This window comes from Zalophus californianus, chromosome 12, assembly GCF_009762305.2.
Source record: "Zalophus californianus isolate mZalCal1 chromosome 12, mZalCal1.pri.v2, whole genome shotgun sequence".
Taxonomy (NCBI): Eukaryota; Metazoa; Chordata; class Mammalia; order Carnivora; family Otariidae; genus Zalophus; species Zalophus californianus.
In genome coordinates, this window is record NC_045606.1 from 105,565,538 (window position 1) to 105,589,196 (window position 23,659).

At 47.4% G+C, this 23,659-nt stretch overlaps 2 protein-coding genes and 1 long non-coding RNA gene across 6 annotated transcripts in view; 1 reads left to right on the top strand and 2 right to left on the bottom strand.

Moving 5' to 3' along the window:
* Positions 1 to 2,842: 2,842 nt before the first annotated feature.
* LOC113911810 (translation initiation factor IF-2-like) lies at positions 2,843 to 14,596 on the bottom strand. The gene is made up of 4 exons (XM_027574675.2): positions 14,436 to 14,596; positions 6,394 to 6,769; positions 5,194 to 5,234; positions 2,843 to 3,193 (listed from the first exon to the last, which is right to left on the bottom strand). Exons 1-4 carry the CDS (start codon positions 14,594 to 14,596, stop codon positions 3,163 to 3,165), a joined length of 609 nt encoding a protein of 202 aa, XP_027430476.1. The 3' UTR covers positions 2,843 to 3,162.
* LOC113911171 lies at positions 5,266 to 6,387 on the bottom strand. Its single transcript, XR_003516393.2, has 2 exons — positions 6,122 to 6,387; positions 5,266 to 5,830 (listed from the first exon to the last, which is right to left on the bottom strand). It is a non-coding gene; the product is annotated as an uncharacterized LOC113911171 (long non-coding RNA).
* DNAJB6 (DnaJ heat shock protein family (Hsp40) member B6) overlaps positions 6,491 to 23,659 on the top strand; it is a 70,218-nt gene continuing 53,049 nt past the window's right edge. For 2 of the 4 annotated variants that reach the window (XM_027573386.2, XM_027573384.1), the window contains exon 1: positions 6,493 to 6,636. The gene's annotated coding sequence lies outside the window, so the exon portion shown is untranslated. Of the gene's footprint in view, positions 6,637 to 7,571; positions 7,716 to 23,659 lie in introns of those variants that run through there. The other 2 variants (XM_027573387.1, XM_027573385.2) reach the window with 2 other exon arrangements.

Genomic DNA, 23,659 nt, shown 5'->3' on the forward strand with positions numbered 1-23,659 from the left:
TCTCCAGCCACTGACTTTCTTCCTCAGTCTGTTCCAGGACAAATGCCCCCAACCCTGCCTGGGTCCCCGCGAAGCACCCCTATGCCATCCGGGGCAAGGACCGGACTCCTGCAGGTACCCATCAAAGGCCACCGACACTTTCATCCTAAATGTTCTGATCTCTCCTTCGTTTCGAACTTGGTATCAACCCAGCCTTTTTTTTTTTTGCACCATTTCCTGGGCTCCCCTGCTGCCTGCTACCCTTCCTTAGCTTCTCCTTCTCCTCCCAGGTGAGGAGCCTCTCAGACCTCGAGTTTGTTGCTGGAATTGTCTGCCTTCCCATGGTTCTCGGTCACCCCGCTTCCAAGAATGAAGGGGTAGACCAGGCAAGAGTGGTGGGCAGCAAAGCAATGTTTATTGAGTGATAGTACAAAGCTCCCAGAGAGGGAGGGGGCCCGAGTGGGTTGCTCTTGGAGTTTCTAAGTTTAGGGGTTTTCGTGCGCTCTTTTGTGGAACATTCTTTTTTTAAATTTTTTTAACGATTTTATTTATTTGACAGAGAGAGACACAGGAAGAGAGAGAACACAAGCAGGGGGAGTGGGAGAGGGAGAAGCAGGCCTCCCGCGGAGCAGGGAACCCGATGTGGGGCTCGATCCCGGGACCCTGGGACCATGACCTGAGCCGAAGACAGACGCTTAACGACTGAGCCACCCAGGCGCCCCTCTGCGGAACATTCTTAACCAACCAGGGTGTGCTCAGTCATGCCAATCAGGGCTTTGATCACACATCTGTCTGCCTATCAGGTTCATGTCTACATGCTGATGGTCTTTTTTTACTGACATCTGTGGGCTTATGTCTTAACTGCCCCTTGCCCGTGCTAGGCAATGTAACTTTTGAATGTTTTTTGGTGAGGTTTGATGGGGTCCGGAGTGAGGGCCTAGAAAGAATTCTTGAGACGCCTTTGGTGCAAAATTGTTTTATTAAAGCACGGTGACAGGACCCGTGGGCAGAAGGAGCTGCTGCCCCGGGAATTTTTTTTTTTAATGATAGTCACCACACATCATTAGTTTTTTTTTTTTTAAAGATTTTATTTATTTATTTGAGAGAGAGAGAGAATGAGAGATAGGAAGCATGAGAGGGAAGAAGGTCAGAGGGAGAAGCAGACTCCCCGCTGAGCAGGGAGCCCGATGTGGGACTCGATCCCAGGACTCCAGGATCATGACCTGAGCCGAAGGCAGTCGCTTAACCGACTGAGCCACCCAGGCGCCCCACATCATTAGTTTTTGATGTAGTGATCCACAATTCATTGTTTGCGTATAACACCCAGGACGTGCCCTCCTTAATACCCATCACCGGGCTAACCCATCCCCCCCCCCCCGCTCCCCTCCAGAACCCTGTTTGTTTCTCAGAGTCCATCGTCTCATGGTTCGTCTCTCCCTCCGATTTCCCCCCTTCATTTCTCCCTTCCTTCTCCTAATGTCCTCCATGCTGTTCCTTATGTTCCACAGATGAGTGAAACCATAGGATAATGAGGAGCAATTGATTCTGTACTTTGGGGTTGGGGGAAGTAAAGGTAAGAGAAGTTCCAAAAGTATTTTCATATGCTAGAGAAGACTCACAGGATACCTGGCTCTTGTCAAACTAAGGTTGCTTTTCCCTCTAGCAGAGCATTAACATGAAGACGAGAGCTTCCTGCAGGAACACGATACTCTGCCTGTCTCAAGTATTTGTCAATGGGGGCAGGTGATAGGGACATTTAATTTATCTGTGTTTCCTTCCGCCTTCGTTTCCCGTATCAGTGGGGACACATGCCTTGTGGTTGTCTTATTTAAGGATGTTTTGCAGAAATCTTTTCTGCCAAGGCTGTGGGACAGAATGCTGGTGGGGTCCTGTCTAAGTGCAGAACAGGACGTCAGTGCAGTTTTAGTTTAGCTGTCCTCACTCCTTATTTTCTTGTTGGGGACCCCGGCCCTAACGACCTACCTGTCCCACTAAGTCCTCTAACAGTTTCAGCTTTGATGGGTCTTTGAAGCCCCAGGTAATAACTGGTGACCTCGTCTTCCCTGTAGTTTTAGTTACACCCCCTTCACCATGGCTCCCTCCGCGGGGCCCACACCTTAGCTCTCTCTCTGCTCCCCCAAGCCGGCCCCTCCCCTTGATTACCCAGTGTCTATGCCCATCTCCCGGTTAAAAACCTGAGCTGTGCGGAATTGAGTTTATTTTCCCTTTCCTTGGCCCTGCCATGTCTGGCCGAGCAGATCCTCATGACTGCTCCAGTGGAGTCTGGGACACTTCCAAAGTTGCCAGCGTCGTGGTTTCTTTCAGTTGTCCCAACATGATTTGCCGCCGCTGCTCTCTCTCAGGACAAACGTTGCCCCTCGCTCATTCCTCAAGGCCCCTTTCACTTGCAAAGGGAAGCCTCGGCTGCAGAGGTTATAGTGCTCTGCCACAGAAGGCATGAAAAAGTCTGGTAACAACACATTATAGCTGCATGCTTTCCACGAGGCGTCCGCGGTCAGCCCCGGTCCTTGGCTGCCCACAGTCACTGGGGAAGCTCGTGAACTTCTGCACCGATGCTCTTCTCCTCAGAGAAGCCTGTTACCCATAACATAGCTGGGTCACAGGGAGTGCATGAGCACCTGGTTCCGGGGGTCCCAAACACAACAGGTTCAGCCACTGGCCGCTGACAAAATCCAAAGGTACAGAGATGAGTGGCGGCAAAAGAAGAATTTATTTATTTATTTATTTTATTATTTTTTTTAAAGAGTTTATTTATTTATTCATGAGAGACAGAGGGAGAGAGAGAGAGAGGCAGAGGGAGAAGCAGGCTCCCAAGGAGCAGGGAGCCCGATGCGGGACTCGACCCCAGGACCCCGGGATCATGACCTGAGCCGAAGGCAGACGCTTAACCATCTGAACCACCCAGGCGCCCCAAAAGAAGAATTTATTTCAGTGAGGCCAACGCTGGAAGACGGGCTAGTGTTTCAAAAACTCCACGAAATGCTGGAATACTTCTGGGTTTATAGAAGGAAAATGTGGGGCAAAGGAGGGTGGGTCCCTGCAGGCCCTGAAGGTCAAATGAATCACTGTCTTGGAGTCAATCACGCAGGGGTCTCGCTGGCCCAGGCAGTCCTTATGCTCCAGGGGGGGGAGTTTCGGTTCCCACCAGGGGATGCTTTGTCCTCAGCGTCTTCCGTCTAAGCCAAGGGACCAGCTAGAAAGAAGAACCCACTGGAAAGTTTGAGGTCAAAATGGAGGCAGCCGAAGTCCACTTTCATCTACAGACACACACACACGCACACACACACACACAGGAAAATAAATTTATAAAGATGGTTTCACATTATACCCACTATCTTAAATGTATCTTGGATGTGTTTGTTGTCAAGAAACAGAACAGCACTGGGGCGCCTGGGTGGCTCAGATGTTAAGCATCTGCCTTCAGCTCAGGTCCTGATCCTGGGGACCTTCAGCTGGGGTTCTCGGACTCTGGCACGGGCTTGGCCGGGTGTGTGCGTGTGCAGGGTGTGTGTGATGTCTGCCGATTCCTTCCTGTCAGGTGCACGTTTTTCTGGGGAGAAGTTTGTACCTTTTATCAGCTTCTCAGAGGCCGTGACACAGAAGAACTATCATTTACGGAGCATTACTCTGGGCCAGGCTGAGATGACCTCACCGCAAGCTTATTATCCCCATCTTACAGATGAGGCAACCAAGTCACAGAGTCTCCCTACTCTTCTGCCCACCCTGCAAACCACAGGTGTGTCTATGCTTGGCTTCCCTCTCCCACCAGATAAGGAGTAAAGTCCTTGCCGTCCACACAGGCAATTTTCCATCCTCAGGGTTTGAAGCCTTTGTACCCGGCAGGCTGCCTTCCTGCTCGGCACTCTGTCTCCTCACCCTGCTCTAAATGCGCTTCAGCCCAGTTTAAATCCTTTGCTGTTCCATTTTGAGGTGACCCTACTCTGGAGTTTCCAGTAGCATCACCATCTGGGCTAACATTAATTTTGGAATAAATCCTCAATCTTATTTTGAAAGATCCTTCCTGTTTTTTACTTAAGTTTTTTTTTTTGAGTCACTTAAATAATGCCATGTCATATAATGTTTATTTCCGTACACCCAGAGCACCATGTGGATCCCATCAGGGCGGGAGCCTTGTTTTGTCCTAGGTGGTTTTTCTTTTTTTCCTACTTGGTTTTTTATAATACAGTTCACTGCACCGACAGATGTTTTGTTATTTATTTTTTTTAAAGATTTTATTTATTTATTTGACACAGAGAGAGAGAGACAGAGAGAGAGAGAGAGAGAGAGAGAGCGCACAAGCAGGGGGAGCGGCAGAGGGAGAGGGAGAAGCAGACTCCCTGCTGAGCAGGGAGCCCGATGTGGGACTCGATCCCAGGACCCTGAGATCATGACCTGAGCCGAAGGCAGCCGCTTAACTGACTGAGCCACCCAGGCGTCCCACTGACAGATGTTTTAATAATTTTTTTTTTTTTTGGAGGGAGGATGAACAAGTTATTTGTAGCTAGCCTGCCACTTACTATTTAAAATTCATGTTTCAAAAAAATAAATAAATAAAATTCATGTTTCTGTCCTGTCTGCATTTCAAGATTAGCTCGCACTTGCTGTAGGGACTTATTTAAACATGAATTGTCACATGATAGGACTGTCAGCCCTGGAAAGGACCTGAAACTCCATCAGCCGCTGGTATATACCATTACACGTGACAGTGCCAAACTGTGCATATACCTGAATGAATTTCCAGTCTCTGCTTGGGTTTTATCATGAGGTGTCCATACCAATAGCAAATATTGTGTTATTCCTTCCTTTTGACCATTTTTATAACCTACTAAAAGAAAGAATAGGAAACTGACTCAGATAAAGACATTTTTTTGTTTTCTTTTGCTAACTGGTCACTTACTAAAAACTATGGTGTAAGTGATACGATGAATGTTTAAGAAACACGAGAAAAGAATATACGCAATATAAAACAATCTTTTTTTATAGTACCGGGGGCGCCTGGGTGGCTCAGTTGGTTAAGCGACTGCCTTCGGCTCAGGTCATGATCCTGGAGTCCCGGGATCGAGTCCCACATCGGGCTCCCTGCTCAGCAGGGAGTCTGCTTCTCCCTCTGACCCTCTTCCCTCTCGTGCTATCTCTCATTCTCTCCCTCTCAAATAAATAAACGAAATCTTTAAAAAAAAAAAAAAGTAGTACCAGGGAGCGAGAATTCCTCTTCTCTTCAAAGGTCCTTCTACCTGGATCAGGATCAAATTAACATGAGATAGATTAGCAGGAAAAAAATCAAATTTAATAGCTTACACATGGGGCATCTACAGAGACATGGAAATTCCAGAGACAGTCAGACAAAATGAGGTATATATGTCATCCCGAATTAAGAAAAAGGTAAGGGTCTGGGACTTTGAAGGAAGGAATGTAATTCACAGGGCAATAAGAAAAAGCAAATGTTTGCTAATTAGCTGTTTGTCCTGCCATTCGATGGGTCCCTGAGATAAAATTTATCTCTGGTAATGACTAGTGTTCTTGGAAAGACTCCCAATTTAGATTCTTCCATGTAATTAAGGGAGGGGCAAAAAGTTCTGTTGAGCCCGCAGGGTCTCCGTTGCCGTCAGCTCGAAATAACCTTCATGCCAAGAGTGGCCCATCTTGGGGCAGCCTGCCCTCAGCCCCCAGAGTAGTAAGCCTTCCAGATGCCTACGCTGAAGGTTACTAGTCAGATGTCATCAGTAAAAAACGTTGAAAGTATCTTCTACTAAAGGCTCTCAGGGGCTTAGATCGGGAGAAGAGTTGTCCCCTTTGCTCCTGGGTTCTTTGCTCTTCTAATTAAACCGACCTAAGACCGAGTGGCAGGAAAGCAAAGAGAAGTTTAACAAAGCCTCCTGCATACATAGGAGACACCCAGGAAACCCGACGGGCTCCCCGAAAGGGCCCAAGACCCCACCTTCAACACCGCCCCTGAGCGGAAGCCGGAGCACGGCAGGCAGGGGTGGGCGCGGGGGGTCAGCTCCAGGAGCGGAGCAGCGGAGGCACGCAGGCGGGGGCAGGTCTGCGCTCCCCAGAGACGCGGTCACCCTCCCTCCCCACCACGAGACGGGGTCCCCTCGGCACAGAAACGCCCGCTTACAAACGGATCGCTTCGGCGCAGACCGACAGCCGGGCCTGCAGTTTCTAAACACGACCGCCTGGGCTAATCAACGTCAAGGACGCCTGTCCCGGGCCGCGGGTTTCCCCGCCAGCCAGCGTTGCAGGAGGCCGCGGCGGGCGGACAATGGGGGAGGCCGACGGCCGAGGGCCAGGCCTCCTCGACCGGCCGCCGCCGCCGGGATCGGAGGGCACCGGGTAGCACTCGCGGGGGCTGCTCCCCTCCACCCCCGCCCAAGTCCAGCCTCGACGAACCTTCGGGAAGGCGGGCGGGCTGGGGCGCATGCGCGGCGTCAGGGCCGGGCGGAAGTGCACGTCGCCGCGCCGCCGCCGCCGCGTGACGCACTTCCTGTTTGTTGTCGGAGAAAGGAGAGAAAGGAAAGCGCGAGGAGCCGCCGCCGCCGCCGCCGCCGCCGCCAGCGCCGCCGTGCCGGAGTCGAAGGGACCCGGGCCGCCGCCCCGCCGCGCCTCCTGCTCGCCACCAGCTCCCTGTCCTCGGTGAGGGTCTCCCGCGGGCGGGGGTCGGGCCTCGGGCCGGTGTGGGGCCGGGGAGTCGGTTCGGGCCGGAGGTCGGGGACTTGAGGCCTGCCGTGGGGCTGGGGTTTCGGGGGTGGGCGTCGGGCTGGCGCGTCTGTCGGTGGCCAGGGGTCCGGGGTGGGGCCAGGGTGGGCGTCAGGCGGGGGACGCAGGGGTTGCGGCCGCGGGTGGACGTCGGGGGTCGCGGGGGGACTACGGGTTCCCGGGACCGGCGGCTAGGCCGGGGGGACGGGGTGGGCGTCGGGCTGGGGCGCACGGGGACCCGGAGCGGGGCCGGGGGCTCCGGGAGTCGGGGGCGCCGTTCGCCCTTGGCCCGCCTCGCGCCGGCGGTTGGGTCGGGGCCCGTGCAGAGCGCGGGCGGCAGGCGCGGGCCCGGGCTCGGCAGCGGCAGGGGCCCCGCGGCGGGAGAGCCTGTTTTTTTACCTTTTTTTTTAAAGCCCCACGTGGATGAGTCTAGAGCCAGAAACGAGGTAGGTTTTCAGGAAGAGTAGAAGCCTCGCAGGAGGCAGCGCTCCGAAGCACGGAGACCAGGAAGCGGCTCCAGGAGACGCGAAGCCGCGTTCCCGGAACTTCCCAGGGATTTTTCAAAAGTTTGTTGTTGAGCAAAATGCCTAATTTCAGCTGAAAAAGCCAGTTTGCTGGGCTTGACTTCCAAGTGTACCGTAGTTTATGTGACTGAAGTTTATATCAACTTTTGCCCAAGTAAGGAGAGAACTGACGCAAGGAGAGTCAGTCGCGAGCTTTGTCTCAGAAAGGTTTTCCGAGGGCGTCGCGGTTCTTAGGAAGAGGTGTAGCGCTTGTCCCTTGGTCACCCAGGCTCAGAAGGGAAGTGGTCGCGGGGGGAGGGCACACCGCCGCGAGGGGTCGGGGCCGCTGCGTGTCTCACCATTTCCGTTTCAGTTCTGACCGGCATCTTAGAAGACTTGGAATTGAGTCAGTAAAGATTCAGGTTAAATGACCAACAACGACGACAAAAAATGACCAGCAAAAGGAAAATATCAAAACCTTACCATCTGAACTTGTTGCTGATTGCTTTTCAGGTTGAATCATTTTTTTCTAGTAATTGTGCGTATCAAAAATGTTAGAGTGCGGTGTATTTCCCTGCCGTCTGTCCCCGGCTCTGGCCCACCCTCAGGTTCTCTCTGGGAAGTTGAATCTGGGCTTCATGCTCCTTTGGGTATTGGTATGGTGTGAAACAAAACGATGAGTGCTTGTTGTGCGTATTACCTCCGGAGCTGTGGAATATTCCAGATTATGCACATGCGAGTTCGGGAAGTAAATGGGCTTGCTGGAGTGGCTTTGTAGCTGTGTGGGCTGAGAGGTTGGATTTTGAGAAGGGCCTAAGCAGCCTCGACTTTTTGCTGTAGAAGATGGCAAGATTGGGAGTTTAGGAGCCTTTAAAGAACTTAAGATGAGGCCAGCACCCTCTTCAGAAAGAAAAATTAGTGTTTTAAATTTGTTTTCTTGATTTGACATTGGCATATTTGAGAGGTATTTCCGGCTGCAGGACAGACTTACCCGGAGGGCTGGGTGGGGAGTATTGTTTGAGTGATATTCTGAAGACTGAATTATGGACAGGGAATGGCAATGTACTTGCAATTAAGTGGCATACAATAGCTTTTCTCTTTCAGCAAACCCATTATTTTTTGTAGGTGTAAGAATTAAGGGTAGAACGATTTTCTTCTGTATTCTGTTTTGGACAGTGTTAAACAAATCCAGTTGTTACAAATATAATACAATTCCCCACCATCAGTAGTTTTTAACCTCACAAACTCAAAAACCAGGTTTGGGGTGGGATGGCATATGCATACTTTTTAGTTTTAAAGAGGGCTCTTTAAAACTGAGTCATTTATTTAAAGATTTTGAGAGAGAGAGTGAGCGAAAGAGAAAGAGCACACAGGCAGAAGCAGACTCCCCTGCCGAGCAGGGAACCGGACCTGGAATTCGATCCCAGGACCCTGGCTGGGATCATGACCTGAGCAGAAGGCAGACAGCTAACCGACTGAGCCACCCAGGCGCCCTCAGTGAGTTATTTTAAATTCAGTTTCCCAGGGTTGCAGTGTAATGCTGACTGTGTCACCTTGGTGATGTTCCCTGTTACCTTCCACTGGTGGGCCTGCCTTAGGTCAGCTGCTGTGTTGGTTAATGGTTAAGGGTGATGACATGCCTTTTCTGATGTCTGTTGGTAAGGATCAGGTGAGTGGAATCAGCCTCTTTTTGTAAGTTGATATTTTGACAGGATATATAAAAACCTTTTTTTTTTTGCTTTTTTTCCTATCTTGGAAATGAATCTAATTTAGGGTGGGGGTGGTCTATTAGAAATCTGGTTTGCTTTTAACTTGTCCGGGACACCACCTAGTGGTGAAATGGGCATAATTGCAGGTTGATGAGGGAATTAGGATGGGGACATTGGCAAGAATTAACAAATGCTGTCCTATCTTTGATAAATAGGATTTGTGAGAACTTCAAATTCAGGAGGTAAGTGAGAAGAAGAGCAAGGTTGATGAAGATAAGAATAGTGGTAGAAATGGTAATGTAGGAATGGAAGGACAGTTGGTTGTAATCTCTGCCCCCATTGTGGGACTTGAACTCCAACCCCAAGGTGATGAGTCACACGTTCTTACCAACTGAGTCAGCCAGGTGCCCTGGAAAGACCATTTAAAGCCTAATTGGAGAAAATGACTTAATGGGTAACTCAGCTTGGAGAACTGTGATGCTTTTATTATATATCGATTATAGGTGTTTTTCAAACTTGGTGTTTTTTTGGGGGGGGGCGTACAAAATCACAGTTGACCGTTTTTGTTTTAATATCCTACATAAGTTTTAAAAATACCTATTATTTTTCTTACTATTTCTTTAAATACCTCACTTTTAGGTGGGGAAAATCAATTTTTGAAAAAAAAAAAAAAAATATAAAGGTAGGGGCTCCTGGCTGGCTCCGTCAAGTGCTCGGTGGTGCGTGGGTCTCAGGGTTTTAAGTTGGAGTTCCATGTTGGGTCTAGAGATAAAAATCTTGAAAAAAATTATAAAGCTAGTTAAAAGGTAAGTAGAAAGGTAGTTTTAAAAAAGTGGACAGGAGTCTATTTATACCTCTACTGTCTTTTTTCAAAAGCTACTCCTTATTTGGGCATAGCTTGGTTTTTCTCTGAAAACTTTTACTCTCTGAACACTTGTAAGGAGTTTTGGCCATCCTAAGTAAAAAACAGCCACTTTGAAAGGCTGTGAGGCAATAGAACTGTAGGGTTTGTGGGTGTTTGGTTTTTTTTTTTTTTGGCGTGTATTTGTTTATCAAAATACTCCAGTTTTTTAGGATTCTTAAGTTCAGTTGCAAGGATCAGTTGTATTTGGAAGGGTGATTTTTTTTTTTTTCAGGTAGCATGTGATTTTTACCCTTTAAAATTCTCATTCTCCCTTTCACCACCAGAGGATTACAGGACCTCCCTGTGTGTTCTTCTAGGTCAGTCAGGCCTGGAATCCTCACTTCTCTGCTCCCTTTGTGCCTAAGGCATCGTCCCAGACCCACAGTGCTGAGAAAACCTTGTTGGGATTGGATCCTTTCTGGTTTGTCTTTGTCCTCATTACCCTTTTGTGATTAATAATGGAATCCAGACTTTAGGAAAGCTGGGGGCAAAAATACCCAATTTGAGTTCACGAGTACCAGGACTGGGTACTTGCCACGTGTTCTGTTTTATTTTAATGAAAGGTTAGCTGTGACTCTTAAGTGTCTAATAGTTGATAATTACCGGTTTTGGCAATCACTGGTCTCAGGTCTTGAGTTCAGTGGAAGTAGCTTCCTTGTTTCAGGAATACTTGAGGGCATATTGGGTAACAAGATAGATACATAAGTAGATGCTTTGTGATAAGGAATGGTAAGTTCACTTCGTGTGGGTGCCCCTCCCCCAGTATTTGTTACAGGAATTCCTTTTTTTTTTTTTTTAAGATTTTTATTTATTTGAGAGAGAGAGAATGAGAGACAGAGAGCCCGAGAGGGAAGAGGGTCAGAGGGAGAAGCAGGCTCCCCGCCGAGCAGGGAGCCCGATGCGGGACTCGATCCCAGGACTCCAGGATCATGACCCGAGCCAAAGGCAGTCGCTTAACCAACTGAGCCACCCAGGCGCCCTGTTACGGGAATTCTTAGGTAATGAAATGACACACAGGGAACTTCTCTAGATTTCTTTTTCTTTTCTTTCTCTCTCTCCAGCTCTCTCTCTCCCTCCCTTCCTCCCTCCCTTTTTTCTTTCCCTCCCTCCCTCTTTAAAATTTTATTTGACAGAGCAGGCACAAGCAGGGGGAGGAGCAGAGGGGGAGGGAGAAGCGGACTCCCGCCTGAGCAGAGAGCCCCGAGCTGGGAGCCCGATGCGGGGCTCTGTCCCAGGACCCTGAAGGCGGACGCTTATCCACCTGAGCCACCCAGACGCCCCTGGATTTATTTATTTTTTACTAAATGTCTTGTGGGCTCTCATTTCCCTTAAGCAAACGGTATTCCACTAAATTAGCTTAATGCCACACAAAAATTAAACATTTAAAAAAAATGGTTTCTTGGGGCACCTGGGGTGGCTCAGTCGGTAGAACGTGTGACTCTTGATCTCGGGTTGGTTATAAGTTCAAACCCCATGTTGGGTGTAGATTACTTAAAAATAGAACCTTAAAAATGGTTTCTTTACAGTTATCCCTTTTCCGAGTTAATAGAAGTAATGAGTATTTTGATTTGCTGGGTTTTTAGGCTAAAGACGGAATATGTTCAGTGGCTAATACGATCTTTTGCTTGAATTCTGTTAAAATAATGTATAACGAGAGGCAGTCTGTGGGTGGATAAGAAGAAAAGGCGTTGTGCAAGAAGGAGGGTTTTCTCCCATTTTCAGTGTTGAGTCTCAGATTGGAAAGGAACAAAGGAGGTTTTTGTTTTTTTTGCAAGCAGAGCAAGGTTTGTTAGATGTTAGGTGGAGAGAGAGGTATTTAAGAAAAGTCTTGTGGAAAGAGGACCACTTCTGTCAGTAAACTCTTATTTGGTGGGTGGCCAACACCTTGGAATGTGGAGGTGTCTTAAGTCGTATACCACGCTTGAGTACCTTGACTCGGGGATTTTAGACGTCTAAGGGTGATGTATTTATAGCAGTCACATTGGGCACATGTATTCTTGAGGTTTCCTTCACCTTCACAAAGTAGTAAAAGCAAGGTTTCGTTACTGAAGGGGGCCAACTGAGCTGTGCAGAAAAGGGCTTTTTAGAGCTAAGTCATCCTGGAGCACCTTATATAGCTCATCAAATAACACTGATGTATTTATAGTCAAAGCTGATAGTAGAGAAGTTTCACGACGGGAGTACACAGAAGCTGAGCAGTGCCTCCTAAATCACGTAAGGTCCTCTAGGTAAAGGTAATGTTAAGAGAGGGTTCTGGTTCCACGTTTTCTCTGAGACCAGCCTTCATGCTTCATCTTTTCCTGATCCCGCAGAGAGATTTCTGTCTACAGCTTGTTTCTGGGGTAGGGGTGGGGTGGGCTGGGGAGGTGGTATTTGGAGGGGGTAGTAAATTTGTACTGGTTTAGTGGTTTCCTTGGATATTTTGTTGTATTTAACTTCCATCTTTGTTTTGGAGCAGGAGTGTTCTCTTGGTAGCTAGAGCTTTTCTTTTTCTGTGGATTGTTGCCTGCAGTTGATAAGGGGTATTTGATTCAGGGGGCTGTATTCTTAGAAATTGTCCGTGTATTCAGAGAAAAATGAGGTGGTTAAATTGGTCAGAGGAAGTCTTAAAGTGAATAAGGTGAGTTTTTGAAGGTAACCAAGAGGTTTGGGAGCCCGTAGAGTACCTTTCTGGTACTTTTTCAGTGATACACAGGAATAGAAGTTAGTAAAGGCAGTTTGGGTGGGAAATCTCTGCACTTTTTTGTCTTGATAGTAAAGGGGAAATCTCAGATACTTCGAGAAAAGGACCAGACTTATTTTACCCAGAATTCCATCATCAAGAATTCTCTAGTAGTAAAACTCATAGTGCAAATAATAATGGTTTAATTCACCTGTGGAGTAATTATAGGAGATGGTAGCTGACTTTGAGAATCAGAACTTGGTGTTTTGGTATCCAGGTCATGGTATATGGGTTAAAGTAGTAAGCAACAGTAGAGAAACGGTATTTGAATTACCAGCCTTTACTCTGAGGGAGCATCTTGGGTACTGTGTGTGTTTATACCCCAGCTCATTTTTCATAGTTGTAACATCTACTTGGAGAAAGTGAGAGTCTTTTTTTTTTTTTTTTTAAAGAATTTATTTGACAGCAAGAGAGAAAACACAAGCTGGGGGAGTGGGAGAGGGAGAAGCAGGCTCCTGGCTGAGCAGGGAGCCCGATGCGGGGCTCCATCCCAGGACCCCGGGACCATGACCTGAGCCAAAGATGCTTAACGACTGAGCCACCCAGGCGCCCCGGAGAAAGAATCTTAATGGGCAGGGTTGAACCCTTAGGAGATAGCCGGAAGAGACCCTTCATCCAAAGACTGGGAAGGAGAAGGTATTCACGCTTAGTGGGCAGGTGTGTTGTGAGGACTAATCTCTTTACTCCAGCAGCTGTCTCCCCGGATGAGCCAAAGCTGTAGACCACAGGATTTGTCTCTGTGTTGACAGGAATGTTGAAATGGAACCGAAACGAAGTGGGAATTCCATCTTTCTAGAGAGCAACTAGGCCATGATCATTTGGGTACAGTGTAACGGGTACAGGCTTCTCCTTGAGGAGATGAGGATATATAATATCTGGCATATATTGGGCATACAGTAACATTTTAATATTTTGCCAATTTGGTTTAGTCAGAATTCATTCTGATAAGTAGACTGGCAGCCTTGGGTTTGTATTCTAGATGAGTATTTGTATCGATCATCTGGGGTGCTTGTTTAAAATACAGACTCACAGGCTAACATAGTATTAGGTGAGATGGCTGCTTTTGGATTGGGCCTAAGAATTTTCTTTCTTTCTTTTTTTTTTTTTAATATTTTATTTATTTATTTGACACAGAGAGAGACACAGCGAGAGAGGGAACACAAGCAGGGGGAGTGGGAGAGGGAGAAGCAGACTCCCCACTGAGCAGGGAGTCTGATGCGGGGCTCGATCCCAGGACCCTGGGACCATGACCTGAGCCGAAGGCAGACGCTTAACGACTGAGCCACCCAGGTGCCCCGGGCCTAAGAATTTTCAATTAGACAAGTTTTATTCCTTCCCCACGCATGCTGGGTGACTCTGTAGACTGCCATCTTTACAGGTTTCTCTTTGTACGTGCTCCTTTTTCTGGAGCCCCTGTACTGACTGTTCGTGGTGCCTGCCCTGTACTTCCCGGACTTAATGCAGAGTGTGAGTTGCACTCAGTTTTATGTGGGTAGGAGCACTCTATGACCACTTGTTTTCAGCCCTAGCAGTGCGTGGTACTCAGCTGACAAATAGTTAAAGCTTGGCTTCTAGTGGCCTTTGTATGAGTTGGTTTAAAAAAAAAAATATCACGAAGGCCAACAGGTGGAAAAATGGGCAAAGATGTAGACCCATTAGTTCAGTGGAAGCATGTCAGATAGCTCTTGAACATGAAAAGATGCTTCACTTCATGGGTGCAGAATAGAGTGGGCTTCACTCAACGGGTTGGAAAGTTCAGACGGGTTAGTGCTGTTTCTGAGGGCGGGGGACCCTCAGGCTGCTGAGCTGGGTTAGGATGTAAATTGGTGTAGCCTTCCTGGAAGGCAGAGAGGCAGCATCTTACACGTTTTCCTGTCGCAGAAAGTCCTGCAGTGTACCTCGGGAGATACTCGTGCGACACCATGGTGGTGAGGAGGGCAGCCCCTGCGTGGACACCGGGGTCTGATCTGGCCTCCTGGTGCACCACCACTGTGGTGTGCAGCTCTGGACCCGGGGTGCACACCAACTTGGGGCCTTGGGTTTCCTGACGCAGAAACATGGGACAGCAGTCCTGCCCTTCTGGTGTCGGAGCTAATGGTTGACACAGGACAGTCTCCTTTGTTAGCTGTGGCCCAGTGCCTGCCACCCCATGGGACTGTTTTCACTGTCACGGGGGAAACTGCCCTGCCGGTGTCTGAGCCGCTGAAGGGCCTCTGCCCTGTTGGCTGGGTGCTTCCCGGCTGACCGCTAACTCTGCTCTTGTCTGCACTTTCACACGGGTTTGCTCTTGTAGTACATGTGTTTTTTCGTTTTGGTGATTTAATCCTGAACTCTTTATTTGCATTTTATTTTATTTTTTTGAGATAAAATTGGCATGTAACACTGTATGTTTGAGGTGTATTGTTTAATACATTTGTATATTGCAGTGTGATGACCGCTGTGTAGCTAACCCCTTTATCAGATCACATTGTCACCTTTGTATATTTTTATACTTCACATGTATTTTTTTTTATTTGAGAGAGAGGGAGAAGCAGGCTCCCTGCTGAGCAGAGAGCCTGATGTGGGGCTCGATCCCAGGACTGTGGGGTCATGACCTGAGCCGAAGGCAGATACTTAATTGACTGAGCCACCCAGGCGCCCTCACATGTATTTTTTATTTGCTAAATTCAACTTTGGGTGCTCTATGAAAAGTTGAATTGGATGCTAATTATTAATTTAATTTAAATTTTTTTTTTTTTAAAGATTTTATTTATTTGACAGAGAGAGACACAGCGAGAGAGGGAACACAGGCAGGGAGGGTAAGAGAGGGAGAAGCAGGCTTCCTGCGGAGCAAGGAGCCCGATGCAGGGCTCGATCCCAGGACTCTGGGATCATCACCTGAGCCACCCAGGCACCCCGAATTGGATGCTAATTTTTTTTTTTAAGATTTTATTTATTTATTTGATGGAGAAAGCATGAGCAGGGGGAGTGGGAGAGGGAGAAGCAGGCTCCCCACTGAGGAGGGAGCCCTAAGCGGTACTTGATCCCAGGACCCTGGGATCATGACCTGAGCCGAAGGCAGACGCTTAACCATCTGAGCCACCCAGGCGCCCTGGATGCTAACTTAAATGGCTTTCACTGCCTGGCTTTAGCCTTACAGGCAGCAGGTGCATTCATGTCACATGCAGTGTTGTTTGGGTGAACACAGATTGGGGGAAAAAAAGGTTTTAGTGTATTTCCGATGTTGGCACAAGAATTGACCTTTGGGCAAGTAGGTGGTGGTGGCCTCCAGAGAGTACTGAGTGTTACTGACCGACCAAACCTGAAAAAGATCCTGGTCTAGACCAAGCGGTAGCCAGTCAGAATGTTGGCTGATTTGCTGAAGTCTCCGTAAAAGTGAACCCTTTGGAAGATTTAATTAGGGAGTACAAACCCTTTATGCACCAACATCTACATTACTGAGTACAACAACATACATACTGAGGAATAGATGGGTCTTCAGCTTATTCACCTATTGGAACATGAAGGAACTTTACTAGTTCCTTGAAGTTCTGTAGTGCAGAATAACTTATCCACTAATTCACTAAGTCTCATTATTTGTTGGGGATTGGATTACTGAGATCCTAAAGGTAATGTGCTGTGGGTCCTGCCCTCAAGGAGCCTGTGGGTATGATAAGTTGATGAACGTTCTAATGGAGGCATGTATAAGATGCAATCCAGTGTCGAGAAAGCTACTCAGAAGTGTGTTCTCAGGTGAGGAGGTAACCTTGACTTTGGATGTGGATGAAGAATGCACCTGGTAGGGGCACAGGGCAAGCATTCCAGGCAGAGGATACACTCAGGCCAGAGTGCAGACAGAAGGTGAGGTCTGGTTTGCACGTAGGATGAAATCAGATGGCAGCCTTTGATGTTGTTTCCCCTGTAAGATGATGTACATGATAGTTTTTGGTAGTAAATTAATGAAACTTCTTTCATCCAGATTGTTGCAGAAAAAATAACTAGCATTTCTAACTTGTGGTTTTTGTGGATATTACAGCATACCCATTAATTTTTTTTAAAGATTTTATTTATTTGACAGAGACGAGAGAGGGAACACAAGCAGGGGGAGGGGAGAGGGAGAAGCGGCTTCCCGCAGAGCAGGGAGCCTGATGTGGGGCTCGATGCCAAGACCCTGGGATCATGACCTGAGCCGAAGGCAGATGCTTAACGACTGAGCCACCCAGGTGCTTCCCCCATTAATCAATTTTTATTTTTTTTAAAGATTTTATTTATTTATTTCATGAGAGACAGACAGAGAGAAGCAGAGGGAGAAGCAGGCTCCCCACTGAGCAGGGAGCCCGACGTGGGACTCGATCCCAGGACCCTGGGATCATGACCTGAGCCAAAGGCAGACACTTAACCATCTGAGCCACCCAGGCGCCCCATTAATCAATTTTTAAAAATGTTAAAGGTGATAGTCTTGAAAAGTACAAATCAGACTAGAAATTGGTAAAGTCTGTTAAATGGGAGCCCTTGAAGGGTTTGCACGGGGCGCAGACCCACTGTGGTTCTGTGGTGGGGGTACTGACAGGTGGGGAGAGGGAAAGTAGGGGAGACGGGGTCACTGGTGGTTAGTAGGTGATTGGTTAATGGAGGTTGGGGGAGGGGGTAACTCTTAGGAGTGCCTGGGTTTCCGATGTGCTTTTCGTTGGGTGAGTGGGCAAAGCCCGTGGCCTGACAGGAGGCTGCCTGAGAATGGGGTGGGTCAGTCAGCAGTGCAGGGGAGATTGTCAGGCGGGTTTCAGCTTTTTTCAGGCCCTTGATGTCCACGGTGACTGTTGATTTAATCGCATTAACATCTAACAAATTGGTAATGTTCACAGGTTTTGCCTGTGTTGTTTGTTGCTGCTTTTGTCTTCCACACATTTCTGTTTTTTTTTTAAGATTTTATTTATTTCTTAGAGAGAGAGAACGAGAGATAGAAAGCATGAGAGGGAAGAGGGTCAGAGGGAGAAGCAGACTCCCTGCTGAGCAGGAAGCCCGATGCGGGACTCGATGCGGGACTCGATCCCGGGACTCCAGGATCATGACCTGAGCCGAAGGCAGTCGCTTAACCAACTGAGCCACCCAGGCACCCCCACACATTTCTGTTTTTTTGTAAGTTTTAATTGGACATTTTATGTGATTCCATTTTCTTTGCTTTTTTTAAAAAATTTTTTAAAAATTTTAGTTTTTCCATTTTCTTTCCTTTTTAGCATGTTACCCTTTTTACCTTTTTACCTTTTTTTTTGCTGGTTGCCCTGGAGTCCGCAGTGTACGCTCACAGCTAACCTAAGTGCGCAGTGACGTGACACTCCAGAGCTCCGTGGGGAGTGCAGGTGCCTTCTGACAGCTCCTCGTTCTTCCCTCCTGCCCATGCGGGTTCTGTTCATTCCACCTGCACCTAAACGCATGTCCACACAGAAGTACACTGTTGCTGTTGGAAGTGTTCTCTGTTGGATCAGTTAAGAATAGGGGAAAGTTTATTTTATATCCACTTACCCTTTCTCTGATGCTCCTTAACATTGATCTGGGTTGGTCTAAGTTTTTGTCCTATCCATTTCTTTCTCTTTGAAGGACTTTTAGTATTTCTTGCAAGGCAGATCTGGCAACAGATTCCCTCAGTTTTTGTTGGTCAGAGAAAGTTTTTATATACTTTTGAAGGATAATATTGCAGGCTGCAGAATTGGAGGTTGGTCGGTGTCATTTCCCACCCCTCCTTCCCCCAAGGGAAGAAATTCATCCCTTTCTTTCTTGCATGGATGCAATTCTTACTTTTGTTTCCTTATAGGTAAGGTGTTTTTCTCCTCTGGCTTCTTTGAAGATTTTGTCTTTGATTTTCTGAAGTCGGAGCGTGATAATGCTGAGATGTAGTTTTTTGGCGTTTATCCCACATGGTGTTCTCTGATCTTCTGGATGTGTGGTTTGGTGCCTGATGTGAATTGGGGGGAGATTCTCAGTCATTTATTGCTTCACATTCTTTCAGAGCTGGTTGATGCCTCAGAGCACTGTTTACACCCCTTTCTTCCTCCTGCCCTGCTCCCCGCTGTTGTCCCACAGCTTGTTGGCACACCATCGTCAGTCTGCTTTTCCCCTTGTCCAGTTTTCTGAGTTTCCATCATTCTGTCGGATTCCTCAGCCATGCCCAGTTTACGAATAAGCTCATCAAAGGCATTCCTCATTTCTGCTGGGGCTTTTGATCCCTGGCATTTCTATTTGACTCCTAGGATTTTTACCTCCACTGACATTACCCATCTATTCTAGCATGGTGTCTACATTTTGCATTTAAGCCCTTGGCGTATTAATCCTAGTTTTACCAAATTCTTGGTTTGATGATTGCAGTATTTCTGCTGTGTGCCTTTCCTGATGCTTGCCTAAGCTTGGCAGACTGTGTCTTGCCTTCTAGTGTGCCTTGTAATGTTTTGTTTAAAGGTGGGCGTGAGGGATGGGCCAAAGCAGCTGCTGCCCACAGGCCTTCAGTGATGTGGAGATCAGGTGGGGGGAGGGGAAGGTTTCCACCATCCAGGAGTAGGTCTCCACCTTGTGGGGTCCACTTCACCAGGGTTTTCCAGTTCTTCCCTCAGGCAGGACAGGGAGGGCTGGAGGGAACTGGAGTTGGGTATTTCCCTGCCCCCCCCCCCCATAGAATGGGCTCTGGTAGAACAGTTTACCCAAGGGCAGACCTCGAGAAGAACAGAATGCTTTTGGTATTTTTATTTATTTATTTATTTAAAAATTTTATTTGAGAGTGTAGGGGGTGGCTGAGTGGGTTAAGTGTCTGCCTTCAGATCAGGTCATGATCCCAGGGTCCTGGGATGGAGTCCCGCATCGCCCTCCCTGCTCAGCGGGAAGCCTGCTTCTCCCTCTGCCGCTCCCCCTGCTCAGGCTCTCTTTGTCAAATAAATAAATAAAATCTTCAAAAGTACAGAGGGGGGCGCCTGGGTGGCTCAGATGGTTGAGCGTCTGCCTTCGGCTCAGGTCATGATACCGGGGTCCTGGGATCGAGTCCCGCGTCGGGCTCCCTGCTCCTTGGGAGCCTGCTTCTCCCTCTGCCTCTCTCTCTCTCGCTCTCTCTCTCTCTGTCTTTCATGAATAAATAAATAAAAAAAAAAATCTTAAAAAAAAAAAAAGGACAGAGGGTGAGATATGGTACTTGTGTTTAGGTACCAATGACCTGTGTGACATGCTTTTTTTTTTTTAAAGTTTTTTTTTTTTTAAAGATTTTATTTATTTATTTGACAGAGAAACACAGTGAGAGAGGGAACACAAGCAGGGAGAGTGGGAGATGGAGAAGCGATGCGGGGCTCGATCCCAGGACCCTGGGATCATGACCTGAGCCGAAGGCAGATGCTTAACTGACTGAGCCACCCAGGCGCCCCTGTGACATGCTTTCTGAAAGCCCTGACATTGTGGGTTAAGTTTATTGGAATGAGGTGTAGTTCTTTTGGGTAATGGGGATTAGGTTAGTGGGTTTACCAAAGAGCTGGAGTTAATTTTTTTTTACCTTGGTCAAGCATATTTTGTTGGAAATTTCATGGGTTAATAAACTGTTGTCCTAAGAAGCATTTTTTTAAAATTTATATTCATTTAAGTAGTCTCTACGCCCAACGTGGGGCTCGAACTCAGAACCCCGAGGTCTAGAGTTGCATGCTCTTTTGACTGAGCCAGGCCGACGCCCCAGAAGCATTTGTTCTTAACTGAAAGAAAGTGTTGCTTTTCTGTAGCTTCCTTTAAATATAGTAGTAGGTCCGGTTAGCGGGAAATGAGAGAAGTGTCAGAATATCCACTAGAAAAGATTAGTGAGAGAATTCTCTTCCCACTCCTCTAAATTTCCTTTAACCTTGAATTGATTTCTCTTGGGCTGTTTTAGACTCAACCCATGAGTTGTAAGCTCTCTTCTCTGCCTGTGCTATCCAGAGTGAGGTCAGTAGCCACATGTGGCTGTGGGGCCCTTGAAATGTGGCTGGTGTGACCAAGGGACTGAGCTCTCAAATTCTCTTTCATTGTGATGACTTCAGGGTTAATGGCTGCCTGTTGGGAACAGTTCACCCCGTGAGGCAGTGAGGTTTCACCTGTGTGCTGGCTGCAGTTTCTACCTGCCTGAGGCCTTTGTGGGCACCTGTGCTTCTAGTTTATGTGGTCGGCTCTTTCACATAACGTTTGCTTCCTTCTTGGCACCTGGATGCAGGAGAGGAGCCCCTTTCTCCCGGCAGAGTCCGCAGAGAGCGGGAGGAATCTTCCTGGTCCTGGGCACACCTGAGAAGAGAAGGCACGGGGCGGGTGTCTCAGCCCCTCCCAGGCTCGCTCTTTCCTGGTATTGCCTGTCCTCTGAAATGGCAGTTGCCCCGGGAGACCCGACAGGGGGTGTAGGACTCTGGTGTGTGTGCTGGTCGCGGGGAGTCTTGGGTGGGAGTGGGACTGCGCGTGCTCATGGCCCCTGTCGGACTCGCTTGCGGTTGTAGCTGGGGAGAAGGGACGTTAAACGCCATTTTAAATGTTTTGTCGCCACACATGGTGTTATTTTGAGAATAAATGGATGTACTTGATGCTTTAGGAAAATTGGATTAAAGATTGGAATTAGGTTATCGGTGAGTAAGGAAATAATCTATATAAAATGCTGATTTTATCTGCACATCTCGTGGCTGAGCAGCAGTTTACTTAAAGTTGTTTTGGAATTGGGTAGTATTTCTAAGTCTCCAGGCTCTTTTATCCTGTACTCTACAATCGGCCATACATTTACTGTATGGGTTTATATCAGTTTTAGAAAAGGTGGTTAGTATTTTGAAATACTGCGTTCTGTAGGGAAATTATGAATACAAATGTATACGTGGCATTTTTTAAAAAGATTTATTTATTTATTTATTTAAAAGATTTTATTTATTTGACAGAGACCCAGCTAGAGAAGGAACACAAGCAGGGGCAGAGGGAGAGGGAGAAGCAGGCTTCCCACGGAGCAGGGAGCCCGATGTGTGGGGCTCGATTCCAGGACCCTGGGATCATGACCTGAGCCGAAGACAGACGCTTAACGACTGAGCCACCCAGGCGCCCCAAGATTTATTTATTTTTTAACAGGCAGCGAGAGAGGGAACACAAGCAGGGGGAGTGGGAGAGGGAGAAGCAGGCTTCCTGCTGTGCAGGGAGCCCGATGCAGGGCTCTATCCCAGGACCCTGGGATCATGACCCGAGCTGAAGGCAGACGCTTAACAACTGAGCCACCCAGGCGCCCCGTGACATTTTATTTTGTATAAAGTTCTGAGGTTAGTCATAGATAATTGGTGGATTTTGTTAAGTTTAACTTATTCCTCTTACACTTCTTAATCTGAAGCTGTGAGCAGAGGGCAGGGTACTTAGCCTGTGGCTGGCACTGCGTGGGGGACGGGGTGGTGTCTGTACTTGAGCTTGCTCTGCAGCTGCCCTTGGCGATGTCCAGGGTCTTCTGTGCCTTATTGGATCTTTATTTGTAGACCTTAGGGTATTTTCATTTTGTTGTCTTTATAGAGCATATTTTTGAGTTTATGTTAAAACCTGTTTATCTTTTTGGCATTTGTTAAAAATGAGAAAAGGTAGGGGCACCTGGGTGGCTCGGTCATTAAGCATCTGCCTTTGGCTCAGGTCATGATGCTAGGGTCCAGAGAGCCTCTTTCTCCCTCTCCCACTCCCCCTGCTTGTGTTCCCTTTCTCGCTGTCTCTCTCGCTATCAAATAAATAAATAAAACTTTAAAAATGAAAAAAGGTAGTGTTGAGATGTAAGGAATGTCTTTCTGTAGCATTGCGTGTTTGGCTCCCACACTCACAGCACAGCTTGATGGGAGAGTTCTGTGCTCAGACATGGGACGCAAATTGACTGTTCCTTTGAGCCCCTCTCAGCTGTGGTTGTAATTCAGTATGTACTTGTAATGCCTGGCATGAGATAGGCACACATTTCCTCCTGAATAGGCTAATAACGAAGCCTGAATTATTACTACACTGACCGTAACGTCACCAGTACAAACATGTCATGTTGATTAAAAAGTTTTTTTTTTTTTTTAAAGATTTTATTTATTTGACAGAGGGAGACCGCTAGAGAGGGAACACAAGCAGGGAGAGGGAGAAGCAGGCTCCCTGCTGAGCAGGGGGCCTGACGTGGGGCTCTATCCCAGGACCCTGCGATCATGACCTGAGTTGAAGGCAGTTGCTTAACGGACTGAGCCACCCAGGCGCTCCCCTAAAAAGTTTTTTAAAATCTGTTTTTAGTAGAAATTGAAGAAAAACTTTCATAAAACGTTAGTGGCTGTGCATGGAACCCTATTAACGAAATCTCATTGCTTTACAGGGTGACCTTAATTCAGGGTGTTCCTGAATCTGTCTTCCCTTGACTTCTCTCCTTCATTCCTACTGTCATTTTTCTGATTCAGACACGCATTTCATTTGAGATATCTTTTAAATGGATCTTTCCCATCACCATCCAATCATAGTTCTTTAGAAGTTGTCGTATCTTGTTACATACAAGTGATTTTCTCAGATACACCCCTGATAAATCATTGCTTAAAAAGCCTTTTGCTTATAAGTTGAGAAGTCCTATGTCTTTGGCATGTTCTAAAATTATTCTTGAATTGTATCTTTCTTCCTTGAGCCTCCCAGGTAAGCTCAGTACTAAAGTCTTGCCTTACTAGTTGCATCTCACATGGGCCATGTGCTTTTATAGTTTTGTCTGTGCATATGCTGTCACTGCAGTTGGAGATAATTTTGCCTCTCTGCACAGGGAACTTTTCTGTTTTCCAGCTCTTCAGGAAGTGGCAGTGTTGTTTTACGCTTTCTTTGCCCCACTGTCTCCATACCCTCTCCCCCACACTCTTGGCATATTTGTGTTAACTGTCCATGACTAAGTTGTTCACTTGTCTGCTAAACTTGGTGCTTACTCCCAAAGCTAGCATACGACTGTTATAAATAGTAAATTTGTATGACTAAATTCACTCAGAATTATGTCATTGTTTTCATTGAGAGTAACTGTTGATGGTAGACTTGTTATCAGAAAGATTTTAGTTGATGAGAACAGTGGGCCAGCATCACCAAGGGGGAATGGATGAGGCAAGCTGTGCAGCCCCCTTGTCGGAAGAGCCACGGTTGCACAGAGGCAGGAATGAGA